General features: G+C 38.6%; 1 protein-coding gene across 1 annotated transcript in view; it reads right to left on the bottom strand.

The window, feature by feature from the left end:
• Positions 1–1,997: 1,997 nt before the first annotated feature.
• The window catches only part of LOC309620323 (testis-expressed protein 11-like), a 156,824-nt gene continuing 141,905 nt past the window's right edge, over positions 1,998–16,916 (bottom strand). The window contains exons 16-17 of the mRNA XM_082376470.1: positions 2,913–3,077; positions 1,998–2,240 (exon numbers count right to left, since the gene is read on the bottom strand). Coding sequence (XP_082232596.1) covers positions 2,178–2,240; positions 2,913–3,077 — 228 coding nt within the window. The 3' untranslated portion in view covers positions 1,998–2,177. The remainder of the gene's footprint in view (positions 2,241–2,912; positions 3,078–16,916) is intronic.

Raw genomic sequence — 16,916 nt, forward strand, 5'->3', positions numbered from 1 at the left:
CAGGAGCAGGGAAAGTACAAGATGAGCCTGGAACATCTTACTATGTCACAAAGTAAGGAATTGTTCAAAGAATGATGGGGACATGTCAAAAGGACATAGGAGCCACCTTTGAGCAGCAAAATAGTGGATTATAACTCATTGAATAAGATAGGAATCCATTAGCCTGTACTAAAACATATTTTTAAAATATAAATAAATAAGTAGGGGAGAAGAAAATGCTCTCCCTAACAAACGCCAACTAATAAATGAAGACGGAATGATGGAAATTTAAAAATCAATATTTAGCAACCATCACAGTAAAAAGGGATTCCAGCAAGAGTCATCAAAGGATGCTAAAACTAGTGAGTGGGAGTTCAATGAGGAACAGGATATTTGGTCTCAAAGTGTCTTCCACAAAACACTTCCTAATTACTTATGAATTACTAATACGGTCGACACCGTCTTAACTTTAACCATCAGTGGGACAAACTGACATTGTCTGTCTTGTTGGTATGATGCACTGAGAAGAACACATCTCTTCTGTGGTGTGCCTACCAAAACTGCATAAATTAATCATTAGGAAACACCAGACACACAGAAGTTGAGGTTCATGTTACAAAGTAACTGGCCGGTACTCTTAAAAAATGTCAAGGTCATGAAAGATCAGGAAAGACTGAGAAACTGTTTCCGTTTGCAGGAGATGAAAGAGACATGACATCCAAATGCAACTTATGATCCTGAACTTATGAAGGACTTTATTAGGACAATCAATGAAATTGGAATGGAGCCTGTGGATTAGATGGCAGACTTGTATCATTATTAATTTTCTAATTTTGATGCTTGTACTGTGGTCATTTAGGACAGCGGTCCTCAACCTTTTTGGCACCAGGGACCGGTTTCGTGGAAGACAATTTTTCCACGGACAGCGGTGGGGGGCCGGGGGCGGGGAATGCGAGCGATGGGGAGCGGCAGATGAAGCTTCGCTCGCTCGCCCACTGCTCACCTCCTGTTGTGCAGCCCGGCTCCTAACAAACAGGCCGCGGACCGGTTGTGGTGCGCGGCCCAGGGGTTGGGGGCCCCTGACTTAGGAGAATAGTATCCTTGCTTTTAGGAAATACACAATGCAGCATTAAGGGGTAATGGAGCAAGAAGTCTGTAAATTAATCTCAAATGGTTCAGAAAGAAATACACAAAGAGAGAATGATAAGGCAATGTGGTAAAATGTTAACAAATGGGGAATCTGGGTAAAGGTTATGTGGCAATTTGCACCTTTTCCGTAAGTATGAAACTATTTCAAAATCAAAAGTTAAAAAATGTTAATACAAATCAACTGGGGAAAAAAAGCCAGTGTAATCTTACGGTACACTAATGCAAGTCTAGCCAGAATGAGGCTGCTGAACTCTGTGTGGGTCAGACCTCACTGGAACATGGGCCTTGGCTCTGGGAAAGGTGAGGTGACTACATCATATGAGGAACAGCTGAGGGGGTCTGAGGATGTTTAACCGGAAGACAAAAAAGTCAGGAGGATGGGGGACAGAGGAAACAAACTTGTTACAGGGAGACGAATTTCTGTTCAGTATGAGGAAGGGTATTTTACCAATTAGCAAAAAAAAGGCAGACTGCGTTGTCTCGGGAGTTCGTCACAGGCTATGTTCTGATACAGACTGCACAACCAAGTCTCAAGGATGTCATAGATTTCATGAAATCTGATCAATGCTGGGCCCAAAGACCACTAAGGTCCTTCTGATGAAGAGTCTATGGTTCTCTGTTATCTTCAGGTATTGCGAATTTGAGCACTTCTCGAATAAAATGCAACCTGTGTGGGACTGGGATGAACATCCCCTTTTGTTCACATGGGGCATGAACTATCTTGCTCTCACATGGGCTATTTCTATATATATATATATATATATATATATATATATATATATATATATATATATATATAAAATGTTCCTTAGCTCCTTAGCACTTTGGAGAAAATCATTTGTCCCCCAGAAATTAGCTGGTCACAGCAGTAAAAGTCAAAATGCTTTTATTTTAGAAAATGTCATTTAACAACATGAAAACAGGGCAGGAGAAAACAGAAACAAAAACTCAAGAGTAACTTTGGTAAGAATTTAAATATTCAACATCTTGGGAGCACACATCTTCAAGTCACTGTCAGCTTGCTCCGTTCCAGCAGTTCTCACTCTTCATTAACAAGTGGGCCCTTTTTTTTTATCTAATGCTTCCACAAGCTCACTGTACAGAACATTCATCTGGGAAAGAGAACAGCAAATAGATTTCTTGAGAGGAAAGGAAATGTGGGAAATCTTCCCAGACCCATGGTGATGGCATGAGAGTCCAACCTTTATCTTCTGAGACCTGAGGCACCACTCTGGGAAGAACATACAGTACTCACCTGGGGAAAAGGGATCCCATGACACTAGGTCTGTTCACTAGAGATCGGCAGAAGAAGGGAGGAAGTACTTAAAACATAAAAGATCCTTTGCTCTTATTTGATACGAAAACTTTTTCTCTATCAAGCCTCTCCTGGTTAGCTAAGGGCCCAGAAGTCTGCTACTCAAAACAGTTCCTGCAGAAAATGTCTTTTAAAACAGTCGCTGTTTTGCACAGAGACTGGTCCTTCCCTGCATGCACTGGCATTGACAGGGATGCATCTTTCCAGAGCTCACTCTTGGCATTCTTCTTAATTAGATTCCATTTGCTATTCCTAAGTTTGCCTTGTTCACCATTCTTCCTGGTTTTCACTATAAAAAATTACTGTTGATAGTCCCATAACTCTTGCACTTCTGTGGAACCACTGAGAGGAACAATGGTCACGATCCTTTCCTAGCCAAGGAAGGTAGGGTTGTGTCCTTAACGAGAGCTATGTAGAACCTCTCTGTCCCTGAGTCATGCCATCCACCCGTAGCCCTCTCCCTCCTCACCTGAGTTTCACAGTTGCTCCTAAGGGAGCCAAGGTGGTCAACGAAACGCAGTGCCAGGCCACACCATTTTTCACTAGACATATAGTTGTTTCTGCTGTACATAAATACTCCAAGATTCCAGGACTTGACCATCAGCCAGAGAATCTCCATTTCTGGGTAGCCTTCCTGAAATCCAAGAACAGTGGGTTTACAGTTATTACTGTCACAATCACTGTAGCCCTGACTCTATCAGGGCTGCATCCCAGTATTATTAAACAACGGGCGCTCTGCTGACACGGGGGAAGGAGCCCGCGGCCCCCACGAGCAATCCTGTGCTCCTGGAGAGTAGGAGGAGACCACCTTGAAAGTCTGTCAGCTGTAGGATGCTCCATAGCAAGACCTCATGAAGTGACATATACACTGAGTTCTGTCTTTCTGAAGCAGGAGAAAAACCTGTATCCTGTTTGGGGCTTCCCTTGCTGCTGTCCTCAGTCAATTATCTCCCCAGTACCTATCTCTAATTTTCAGAGAAGGTTGTGAAGCAGCAGTTTTATTGAATCTCTTAATTTCCTTGACCTGAATCAGTCTGTGTTTGGAATAGAAATTATATTAATCTTTATTTTTTGCATATGTATAGAGAGATTTATTTTAAGGAACTGGCTCACACAATGTAGGGGCTGGCAAGTTTGAAATCTGTAGGGTAGGCCAGCAGGCTATAAAATCAGGTAAGACTTGATGTTGTGATCTTGAGTCTGAAATTTGTAGGGCAGGCCAGCAGGCTGGAAACTCAGGAAGAATTTCTGTTAGAATCTTGAGGCAGAATTCCTTCTCCGGGAAACCTCAGTTTCCACTTTGAAGGCAAAAACTGATTATGGAGTGTAATCGTTTTATTGTACTTCAACTCAACTGATTGCAATTTTAAAATGATCTTTAGTGTTGACAGTACCTACCTAGCTATGAACACAGGGCACATTTCTAAGATGGTCCCTTTGCCTTTTAACGTGGCTGATCACAAGATTTTGCAATAGCAAAAAGGATTAGTCTAAGGAGCTACTTTTGCCGTTCTTGTATAGGAGATGGACCACAGAGGGAGCACTTGTGTGCTCATTCCATGTTAAAGTCCTTCATCTACACAAGAGGTCTCAGGCCCTGGAAGGGGGACATGTGACAGAAGACCTGGGCAGCAGGTTCTTGAGAGTGTCAATGACATTGTCTCAGCTGTCCTTTCACCCATGTGGATCTATAAAAAATTACTATGCATAAAACACTATGCAAATGAGGGTGCTAAGAGTGACAAGACAAAGCTCTTACCCTAAATGACACATAATGCCTCTGGGGAGACAAGGCATCCACGTATAGAGAGGACCACACCAGGAATGTGATTAAGGGCTAGTCAGAGTGACACAGGCATTAGGTGCTCCAGCTCAGTCAAACAAATGAGCATTGGGCTGGCACAGTCAGAGGTCTAGTCTCTCTGCTTGAAATGCCACCCCCCCCACCCAATCTTTATCCACTTGGTAAACTTCTACCTTTCCTTCAAATTAACAAATGGAGTTAGTTATTCCTTTCTCTCTGTTCCCACAGCAAGCTTTACATTCCTCTAATACAACTTATATCACATTGTTTTGAAACTGTATATATATATATCTCCTCCAGGCTGAGCTCCTTGAGTACAGGGAATTTTTCTTCTTCATCTTTGTATCCTCAGAGTCCAACACTGTGCCTGGCACATAATAAGGGCCCAATAGATATTTGCTGAATGAATGAATTTATGAATGAATGAACAAATGAATTAATATCCAGTTATTAAAATGCTACCTCCTCAGTCAGGCTTTGCCTGACTCTCCACAATTTATTATCTGTACCACTTTGTTCCTATGGCACTTTGTTCACAGCACCTATTGTCTGTCTCCTTCACTAGGCTGGGGGTTCCTTAAAGGCAGAATGTCATCTACCTTTGCGTATTCACAGCCTGACACATGACCGTGTTGTGATTTTAACTGAATGACTTAACAAATGACTGAACAAATAAACATGATCTTAGAGTAGATGAGCAGGATATCTAGCTATAGAGAGGTTATATGAAATGTCCAGAACAGGCAATTCCAGAGAGACAGCAGATTGGTAGTTGCCAGGGTCTGGGGGAGAGGGGAATGGGGAGTGACTGCTAATGGTTATGGGGTTTCTTTTTGGGGTGATGAAAATGTTCTGGATTTGGATACTGGTGATAGTTGCAGAATTTTGTGAATATACTAAAAACCACTGAATTGTATACCTTAAAATTGTGAATTTTATATATGAATTGATATATGAATTGTATCTCAACTTAAAAAATATATACAGAGAAAGAGAAGGGCATTCCATGTGGGCAGAACAGAATCAATAAAGACTCAGATTGTGCTTGAGACTAAGCACATCTCAGGGGGACTAATAGTCATTTGGCCCAAGCAGACAATTGATGTAGGGAAATTAATGGGAAACAGGACTGGAAATGTAGGATGGGGCTACCTAAGCACTTCCTAGATGCTTTTCCTTAGAACATTAGTGTCATGAAAAATGTTAACAGATGGTGTATAAAAATAGGGTTCTTTAGTCAAATACATTTTGGAAATGCTGCATTCTATATACAACCTCTTGGAGAGTTTTAATGCACATTAGTTCATTAAAAGTTTTAGGAACTTTTACAGTGAAGAAACCATGTAACTTTGTTTAATCCAGAGTATGTAGATCATTTACTAACATCTTGTGGAATGTAATTTGTGAAACATCGGGCTGGAGTGTTAAGGGTTTTGCATAACAGGCCACAGATTTTGGGATTTATTCTGCTGGCAATGAGAAGTCACTGCAACTTTTTGAGAAGGAAAGTTATATGATGAAACTGGAGTTTTAATAAGATTGAAATGCCAGTGGTGTTTAGAACAGACGTGAGTGTGAGAAAACACATACAGCGAGAACTGTTTAAATGGACTTGTAAGAGACGAAGAATGAAGTGGATGAGGGTCAGAAATAGAATAGTGACAACGGAAATGGAAAGATGTAAGAAACACTCTAAAGGAAGAATCAGTAGAACTTGGTAACTGATTTGATATGGGGAATGGAAGATAGGTCAATTAAAAATGGCTCTGAAGTACACAGTTTGAGTGGCTGAGAGAATGCTGATACCACTGAAAGAAGAAACTGGAAGGAAATGTTTCTGGGGATAAAGGATCAAGATAATGTTAACTTCTATTTTAATCATGTTGAGATTGAGGTAACTTTGGCGATATCATGTGGGCTGTTGCAGGTATGGACTGGAACTCAGGTAATAGTTGAAAAATGTCAATCCACTTAAGGGACAGAGTATAGAATATGGAGAAGGAAAGAGGAGAGAATATTGGAAATGTTCATAGTTGGGTGGCAAGATGGAAAAGATAACACAGAAGAGTGATGAGAACATAAAGGACAAAAGAAAAGACAATTTCAATAAGGAGGCAGTGGTCAATAATGAAGGCCAGGGTAAAGAAAGAGGCCATCAAATTTGTCTAGGAGGTGGTAATTAGTGGAGTACTGTGTGGCTAGCAGTACAGAGAGTGACGCAAAGAGTGGCTCAAGATGAGGACAGACAGGTACGCAGGACCTTGTAGGCCACGTTTAGGATTTTGGTTTTTAAGAGCAATGAGAAACTACTGAAGAAGATTAAGCAAGGTCACATATATTCGAAAATTTAAAAGATCACTCTGGTTGCTGGATGGAGAAATGAAGAAAGCAAGAGATGCAAGAAGACCAGCTAAAAGGTTCCTGCAGTAGCTGAGGTAAGAGATGATAACCTGAACTAGGTTGGTGATGGTGGAAGATGGGAAAAAGTAAATGAATATACGATATTTAGGAGGCAGAACTGACCGGACTTAGTGATAGATTAGAAATGAGAGTGAGGGAGGAATTGAGGATGACTCCGAGATGTTTGGCTTGGGCAACCGGAGGAATGATGGTGCCATTCAATGAGTTAGGGAACTGGAGGAGTTTTATTTTCATTTGCGTTAGCTACTCTCATGTCCAGCACTGCTCAGGAGAATCATTCATCTTCAACGAAGAAATGCAACCGTGCAGCTACTCACCCCAGTGCAACACAGGCTTGCCTGTGGTAACATACAAATCAACGCCAGCAAGCAGAGATGTTTGCGCTTATGATTTTCTGGGGCTCATATCTGAAGCCAGTTTTCTCTGTCTTCAACATCTTAATAAACATGGCAGTCATATATATCTCTAACAAAACTGTACGTGTTTTGGAACACAAATGCTGTCTTTTTAGGCTCTCTTCAGGGTTCCTGAAGTGAATATTGTGTACATCAGCTTTACTGAGATATAATTCACATACCATACAATTTACCTACTTAAAAGTGTACAATTCAATGGGTTTTAGTAATTCACAGAGTTCTGCCACCATCACCACAGTCAATTGTAGAATATTTTCATCCCCAAAGGAAACCCCCATGCCCATTAGCAGTCACTCCCCATCTCCCCCAATAACCCCCATCTCTGTCTTTTATAGATTGGCCTATTCTGGACATTTCAGATAAATGTCCAGAGTCACACAGTATGTAGTCCTTTATGACTGGCATCTTTCACTTAGCATAATGTTTTCAAGGTCCATCCATGTTGTAGCATGTGTCAATACTTCATTCTTTGTTATGGCCAATTAATATTCCATTGTATGGAAATACCACATTCTGTTTATCCATTCATCAGTTGATAGACATTTGGGTTGCTCCCACTTTTGGCTGCTATAAACATTTGTGTACAAGTCTTTGTTTGGCATTTGTTTTCATTTCTTATGGGTATATACCTAGAAGTGAAATTGCTGGGTCATATGGTAACTTCATGTTTAACTTTCTAAGGAACTTAGCCAGACTGTTTTCCAAAGCAGCTGTACCACTGTACAGTAACATAGTGTATGAGGGCACCAATTTCTCCACATCCTTGTCAATACTTGTTATTATCTGTCTTTTTGACTATAGTCATCTTAGTGGGTGTCAAGTGGTAGATCACTGTGTTTTGATTTGCCTATCTCTGATGACTAATGATGTCAAGAATCTTTCCATATGCTTACTGGTCATTTGAATATCTTCTTTGGAGAACTATCTACTCAGATCTTTGCCCATTAAAAAAAATTAGTTGTCTTTATATTATCGAGTTGTAAGAGCTCTTTATAGATTCTAAGTACAAGTTCTGTAACAAATATATGATTTCCAACATTTACTGCCACTCTGTGGGTTGTCTTTTCACTTCTTTGATGGTCCTTCACAGAAAAGTTTTAATTTTGCTGATATCTAATTAATTGATTTTTTATTTTATTGCTTGTGCTCTTGGTGTCATATCTAAGAAAACACTGTCTAATCCAGGGTTACAAAGATTTAAGCCTATACTTCTAAAAGTTTTATTATTTTAGCTTATATATAATTATAGTTTTATAATTTTAGCTCTTTCATTTAGGTCTTTGATCCATTTTGAGATAGGGGTCCAAACTTCATTCTTTTCCATGTGGTTACACACTTGTCCCAGAACCATTGTTAGAAAGACTACTTTTTCACATTGAATAGTCTTCACAATCTGGTCAAAAATCAACTGACCATAAAGGTGAGGGTTTGTTTCTGGACTCTTAATTCTATTTCACTGATCTCTATGTCTATCCTTATGTCAGTACCACACTGTCTTGATTACTATAGCTTTGTGGTAAGTTTTGAAATAGACAATGCAACAATAATAGTTTTAATTACTTCATATAATTTGATGTGTTTCAAAGAAGCTAAGAGAAGTAAAGATTGAAAGTATATATTTATAATTTGTTATATTAACTTTCTTATTTACCATTTCTGGTTCTTTTCCTTTCTTCCCATGGCTTAAGAGTTATTCTCTAGTGTCATTCCTTATTCCCAAACTGGCTCCCACCTTCCTTCTTTGTGCTGTTATTTTTATATTACATTTTATATGATAAAAGCCCAACAAACAATTATATGTTTTATACATTTGCTTTTTAAATAGTACAAGAGAAGAAAGGAAAATATGCATTTATACTGTTGTATAATTACCTAATTACCAATGCTTTTTGTTTGTTTGTTAGTTTGGATTTGAATTATTATCTGCAGTCACTTGCTATCAACCTAAAGAATTTCCTTTAGTATTTCTTGCAGGCAGATCAGCTAGCAAGAAATTCTCAGTTTTTCTTTATCTGTTAATATCTTCATTTTTGTGAGATAATTTTTCTGATTATAGGATTCCTGGTTAGCTATTATTTTTTTCCTATCGTTCTGAATATGCCACTGCCTTCTGGTCCCCACTGTTTCTGGTGAGAAGTCAACAGTTACTCTCATTGGGGCTCCTTTTTTTTTTTAACCATTTTTAAAAATTGAAGTATAGTTAATTTACAATGTTGTGTTAGTTTCAGATGTACAGCAAAGTGATTCAGATTCTTTTACATTATAAGTTATTACAAGATATTGAATACAGTAAGTCCCCTACATACGAATGAGTTCCATTCCAAGAGCACGTTCCTAAGTCCAATTTGTTCATGAGTCCAACAAAGTTAACCTAGGTACCCAACACACACAATCAGCTATATAGTACTGTACTATTATAGGTTTATAATACTTTTCACACAAATAATACATAAAAAACAAACACACAAAATAAAGAGAACATTTTTAATCTTACAGTACAGTACCTTGAAAAGTACAGTAGTACAGTACAACAGCTGGCATACAGGGGTTGGCATCGAGTGAACAGGCAAGAAGAGTTACTGACTGGAGGAGGGAGAGGAGGTGGGAGATGGCAGAGCTGAAGGATCATCAGCAGTAGGAGACGGAGGGCAAGCTGCAATTTCACTCACGCCTTACATGACTGGACATGCAAATGCACGTTTGCATCTTTGGAAGTTTGCAACTTGGAGGTTCGTATGTAGGGGACTTACTGTATAGTTCCCTGTGCTATACAGTAGGTCCTTGTTGTTTATCTATTTCATACCTAGTAGTGTGTATTTGTTAATCCCAAGCTCCTAATTTATCTCCCCCCATCCTCCGCTATCCACTTTGGTAACCATAAGTTTGTTTTCTAGGTCTGTGAGTCTATCTCTGTTTTGTAAATAAGTTCATTTGTATCATTTTTTTAGATTCTACATGTAAGTGATAACTTATAACATTTGTCTTTCTCTATCTGACTTACTTCACTTAATATGATAATCTCTAGGTCCATCCATGTTGCTGCAAATGGCATTATTTCATTTTTTCTTATAGCTGAGTAACATTCCATTGTGTGTGTATAGGTATGCAAATATATATTACACACACCCACACAAACACACCATATCTTCTTTATCCATTCATCTGTTGTTGAACATTTGGGTTGCTTCCCTTTCTTGGCTATTGTAAATAGTGCTGCTATGAATACTGGGGTGCATGTATCTTTTCAAATTAGAATTTTCTCCAGATATATGCCTGGGAGTAGGACTGCTGGATGATATGGTAACTTTTAGTTTTTAAAGGAACCCCCATACTGTTTTCCACAGTGGCTGCACCAATGTACATTCCCACCAACAGTGTAGGAGGCTTCCATGTTCTCCATACCCTCTCCTGCATTTATTATTTGTAGACTTTTTAATGATGGCCATTCTGACTGGTGTGCGTTGATACCTTGTTGTAGTTTTGATTTGCATTTTTTCCAATATTCAGTGATGTTGAGCATCTTTTCTTTTTTTTTGCTTAATAAATATTTTGAATGATTTAATGCATGAATATGGAGGAATGAATATACAAGAAAGTAAAGATGACATTTTAATAAAGAAAAACGTGAAGAGACTGAAAAGAAAAACACACTAAAATAGCTATAAGTAGAATATATTACCCTATTGAAAGACAATGACTTTTATATTAACAGAAAAAAGTTCACATCTATTGTTTCCAAGACATGGCTCTTCAGACAAAATTGGAAAAGCAGTGTTGTAAATATAGGATAGGCCTGCTATCCCATGCCATGAAAATCAACAGAAAAGAGAAAACGTTAACTGGGAGAAAAGAATGTTATTTTTTTTCTTTTTTTTTAATATACAGCAGGTTCTTATTAGTCATCAATTTTATACACATCAGTATATACATGTCAATCCCAATCGCCCAATTCATCACACCACCACCTCCACGCCCTCACGGCTTTCCCCCTTTGGTGTCCATACGTTTGTTCTCTACATCTGTGTCTCAATTTCTGCCCTGAAAACCGGTTCATCTGTACCATTTTTCTAGGTTCCACATATATGCGTTAACATACGATATTTGTTTTCCTCTTTCTGACTTACTTCACTCTGTATGACAGTCTCTAGATCCATCCACATCTCAACAAATGACCCAATTTCGTTCCTTTTTATGGTTGAGTAATATTCCATTGTATATATGTACCACATCTTCTTTATCCATTCGTCTGTTGATGGGCATTTAGGTTGCTTCCATGACCTGGCTATTGTAAATAGTGCTGCAATGAACATTGGGGTGCATGTGTCTTTTTGAATTGTGGTTTTCTCTGGGTATATGCCCAGTAGTGGGATTGCTGGATCATATGGTAATTCTATTTTTAGTTTTTTAAGGAACCTCCAGACTGTTCTCCATAGTGGCTGTATCAGTTTACATTCCCACCAACAGTGCAAGAGGTTTCCCTTTTCTCCACACCCTCTCCAGCATTTGTTGTTTGTAGATTTTCTGATGATGCCCATTCTAACTGGTGTGAGGTGAAACCTCACTGTAGTTTTGATTTGCATTTCTCTAATAATTTGTGATGCTGAGCAGCTTTTCATGTGCTTCTTGGCCATCTGTATGTCTTCCTTGGAGAAATGTCTATTTAGGTCTTCTGCCCATTTTTGGATTGGGTTGTTTGTTTTTTTAATATCAAGCTGCATGAGCTGTTTATATATTTTGGAGATTAATCCTTTGTCCGTTGATTCATTTGCAAATATTTTCTCCCATTCTGAGGGTTGTCTTTTCGTGGCTGACAACATTTTGCAGTCATATCCTAACTTGCTGGTGACAGAGCTGGCAGGTGTCATTTTTGGTGCCCTCCCTCTAGCCTGATTACACCATTGGGCATGCTCTGCACAGCCTGCAAAACAGCCTGACTGGGTGAGCACCCTGAGCACCCACCCACTTCACACAACAGCTTCATCACACCTGGGCTAGGTGAGAGCACTACCCCCCCACCTGCCTAAGTGCAGCAGTTGTGATGCAATCAGACCAGGCAGGTACCCTGTGTACTGTCCACCTGTGCAGCAATCTCACCACAACTGGGCCACGAGAGCACCCTGAGTCCACCCCCATGCCATGCAATTGTTCTGCAACCAGGCCAGGCATGTGCCTCATCCCCAACCTTCCATGAAACAGCTATGCTACAACCAAGGGGGTGAGCACATACACCTTGCCTCACTCTCCCCATTAGCAGCTATGGCCCCACAAGGGACACCTCTTGAGTGTCTGGCTCTGATGTCCAGGGGAGAATGTGTTTCCAGGCCCCATGGATCATCTGCTACACTAGAACCCTCCTTCAAGACCAGGGGAGGTAGCTGTTTTGCCTAATATATATAGACAAACACAGAGTCAGACAAAATGAAGAGACAGAAGAGTATGTTCCAAACCTAAGAACAAATCCCCAGAAAAAAGACCTTAATGAAATGGACATAAACAACCTGCCTTATAAAGTGTTCAAAGTAATGGTCACAAAGATGCTCACCAAACTTGGGAGGATACTGGAAGAGAAAATATAAGAAAGAACCAAACAGAAGTAATAACTGAGCTAAAAAATACACTTGAGGGGTTTAACAGCTGACTGGATGAAGTAGAAGAACAAATTAGTGAGCTGGAAGATAAAGCAATAGAAATCACTCAGAGCAGCAAAATGAAAAAAGAATTTAAAAAAAGTGAAGATATTTTAAGGGACCTCTTGGACAACATCAAGAGTATTAATATGAACATCAAAGGGGTCCCAGAAGGAGAAGAGAGAGAAGAAGGGCTGGAAAAATTATTTGAAGAAATAATGGCTGAAAACACCCTCCATCTGGGGAAGGAAACAGACATCCAGGTCCAGGAAACCCAGAGAGTTCCAAATAAGATGAACCCAAAGAAAAACACACCAAGATATATTATACTTAAGATGGTAAAAGTTAAGGATAAAGAGAGAACCTTAAAAGCAGCAAGAGAAAAACAACTTATTACATACAAGGGAAACCACATAAGACTATCAGCAGATATTTCAGCAGAAAACTTACAGGTTAGAAGAGAGTGGCATGACATATTCAAAGTGCTGAAAGGAAAAAACTTCCAACCATGAATTCTCTACCCAGCAAGGTTATCACTCAGAATTGAAGGAGTGATTAAGAGTCTTCCAGATAAGCAAAATCTTTAACTCCTTTAGGAGTTCATACCACTAAGAAGGCCTTACAGGAAATGTTAAAGGGATTCTCTAAGCTGAAAAAAAGGCAGTAATTAATAATAAGAAAACAGGGACTTCCCTGGTGGCACAGTGGTTAAGAATCCGCCTGCCAATGCAGGGGACACAGGTTCAAGCCCTGGTCTGGGAAGATCCCACAAGCCGCGGAGCCCATGCACCACAACTACTGAGCCTGTGCTCTAGAGCCTGTGAGCCACAACTAGTGAGCCTGCGTGCCACAACTACTGAAGCCTGTGTGCCTAGAGCCCGTGCTCCGCAACAAGAGAAGCCACCACAATGAGAAGCCCATGCACTGCGATGAAGAGTAGCCCCCGCTCACTGCAACTAGACAAAAGCCCGCAGCAACGAAGACCCAATGCAGCCATAAATAAATAAATAAATAAATAAATAAATAAATAAATAAATAAATAAATGTATTAAAAAAAAAAGATGGGCAGAGGACCTGAGTAGACATTTTCCCAAAGAATACATAGAGATGTCCAAGAGGCACATACATGAAGTGATGCTCAACATCATTAATTATTAGAGAAATGAAAATCAAAATCACAATGAGGTACCACCTCACACCTGTCAGAATGGTTATTTTCAAAAAGACAAATAAGTGTTGACGAGCACGTGGAGAAAGGAAGACCCTTGTGCACTGCTGTTTGGAATGTAAATTGGTACAGCCACTATGGAAAACATTATGGAGATTCTTTTAAAAATTTAGACTAGGACTACCATATTATCCAACTATTCCACTTTTTTTGGGTATTTATCCAAAGAATATGAAACACTAATTCAAAAAGATATATGCACCCCTATGTTCACTGCAGCATTATTTATAATAGCTGAGATATGGGGAAATCTAAGTGTCCATGGATGGATAAATGGATAAAGATGTGGCATATATGTGTATGTGTGTGTGTGTGTACACACACACACACACAATGGAATGCTACTCAGTCATAAAAATGAATAAATCTTGCCATTTGTGACAACATGGATTGAGGGCATTATGCTAAATGAGTCTGAAGAAAAAAGATAAATAGGCTATGATTTCACTCATATGTAGAATCTAAAAAACAAAAACAAAACAAATGAAAAACAAAACAAATTGAAAACAAACTCATAGATACAGAGACTAGATTGGTGTTTACCAGAGGGGAAGAATGCTGGGGATTGGGCAAAAGTGGTAAAGGGAGCCAATTATGTGGTGACAGATGGTAACTAGAGTTTTTGGGGTGATCACTTTGTACCGTATACCAATGTTGAATTATAATGTTGTACACCTGAAACTTTTAATATAATTAAAAAAGAGAGAACATTAAAAAAGAGAGATTGGCAAAGTGGATTAAAAAATGTGTTGCCTATATGCTGGCTACAAGAAAGTTCCTTCAAATATAACATTATAGGCAGGTTGAAAGTAAAAGGATGGAAATAGGTATATTATATAAACAGTAATCAAAGGATAGCAAGAGTGGCAATATTATAGTAGTTATTGTAGATTTCAGAGCAAAGAAAATTACTTGAGACATAGAGGAACATTATACAATGATAAAAGGTGAAATCCACAAAGAAGACATAGCAATCATAAATGTGTATGCATCCAATAACAGAGTTACAAAATATGAAGCAAAAACCAATAGGATTGAGAAGGGCTAGATAACTCCACAGTTATAGCTGAAGATTTCAATATGCCTGCTCAACAAATAATAGAACAATTAGTCAGAAAATAAGGAAAAGTATACAAGAACTTGGCAACACCATGAACCAGTGAGATCTAATCAACATTTATAGACTACTCCTCCCAACAACAGCAGAATACACATTCTTTTCAAGTGCCCATGGAACATTTACTAAGATCATATCCTGGGCCATAAAATAAATCTCAAAAAGTTTAAATAACTGACATTATACAAGTTGTGTTCTCTGACCACAATGGAATAAAACTAGAATTCAATAACAGAAAGATAATAGGAAAATCTCTAAACACTTAGAAACTAAACAATACACTTCGAAGTAATCTATGGGTCAAAGAGGAAGTCTCAAAGGAAATTAAAAAAATACATTGAAGTAAATGAAAATGAAAATACAATATAGCAAAATTTGTGGGCTACAGCTAAAGCAGCTCAGTGAGGGAAATTTACAGCACTAAATGCATACATTAGAAAAGAGGAAAGGTCTCAATAATTTAAGTTCCCATCTCAAGAACCTAGAAAAGAAGAGCAAACTAAATGCAAAGCAAGCAGAAAGAAGTAAATAATAAAGAGCAGAAATCAACAACACTGAAAACACAAAGGCAATAGAGAAAATCAATGGAGGAGATGGTTCTTTGAAAAGGTGGATACAATTTACTAACTCTTGGCAAGAATGACAGAGAGAAAAAAAGGGAAGATGTAGATTATCAATATCAGGAATAAAACAGTAGATATCACTACAGACCCTGCACACATCAAAAGAATAATAAGGGAATAATAATACAAATAACTCTATACACATAAATTTGACAACTTAGGGGACTTCCCTGGTGGTGCAGTGGTTAAGAATCCACTTGCCAATGCAGGGGGCATGGGTTCAAGCTCTGGTCCAGGAAGATGCCACATGCCACGGAGCAACTAAGCCCGTGCACCACAACTACTGAGCCTGCCTTCTATAGAGCCTGCATGCCACAACTACTGAAGCCCATGTGCCTAGAGCCCACGCTCTGCAACAAGAGAAGTCACCACAGTAAGAAGCCCGTGCACTGCAACGAAGAGTAGCCCCTACTTGCTGCAACTAGAGAAAGCCCGCATGAAGCAATAAAGACCCAATGCAGACAAAAATAAATAAGTAAAATAAATTTTAAAAAATAAAATAAAATGCTGATGTTGTCAGCCTTGGTCATACTAATTTATATATAAAAAAATTTTGACAACTTAGATGAAACGGGTCACTTCACTGAAAAACACAAATTACCACAAATCACCCAATATAAAATAGATAATGTGAACAGTCTATAACTATTAAGGAAATAGAATATGTAGTTTTAAACTCTTGAAAAAAATCTCCAGGCCCAGTTACACTGCAGAATTCTACCAAACATTTAGAAAAGAACTGACATAAATTCTACACAATCTTTTCCAAAAATATGAGGAAACACGCTGCAATTCATTTTATGAATCTAGTATTACCCTGATACCAAAACCAAAGACTGTGCAGAAAAAAAACTACTGACCAATATCCCACATGAATATAGATAAAAAATCTTTAACAATATGCTAGCAAACAGAGTTCAGCAATATATAAAAAGAATTATGGGAGGGAGGGAGACGCAAGAGAGAAGAGATATGGGAACATATGTATATGTATAACTGATTCACTTTGTTATAAAGCAGCAACTAACACACCATTGTAAAGCAATTATACTCCAATAAAAATGTTAAGAAAAAAAAAGAATTATACACTATGACCATGTGGGATTTATTCTAACGATGCAAGGCTGGTTCAGTATTTGAAATCAATCAATGTAATCCCCCATATTAACAGGTTAAAGAAGAAAAATCACATGATCATATCAATTGATGCAGGAAAAGCATGTGACAAAATTCAATA

This window comes from Balaenoptera borealis (genome assembly GCF_965194805.1).
Source record: "Balaenoptera borealis genome assembly, chromosome: X".
NCBI classification, from domain to species: Eukaryota; Metazoa; Chordata; class Mammalia; order Artiodactyla; family Balaenopteridae; genus Balaenoptera; species Balaenoptera borealis.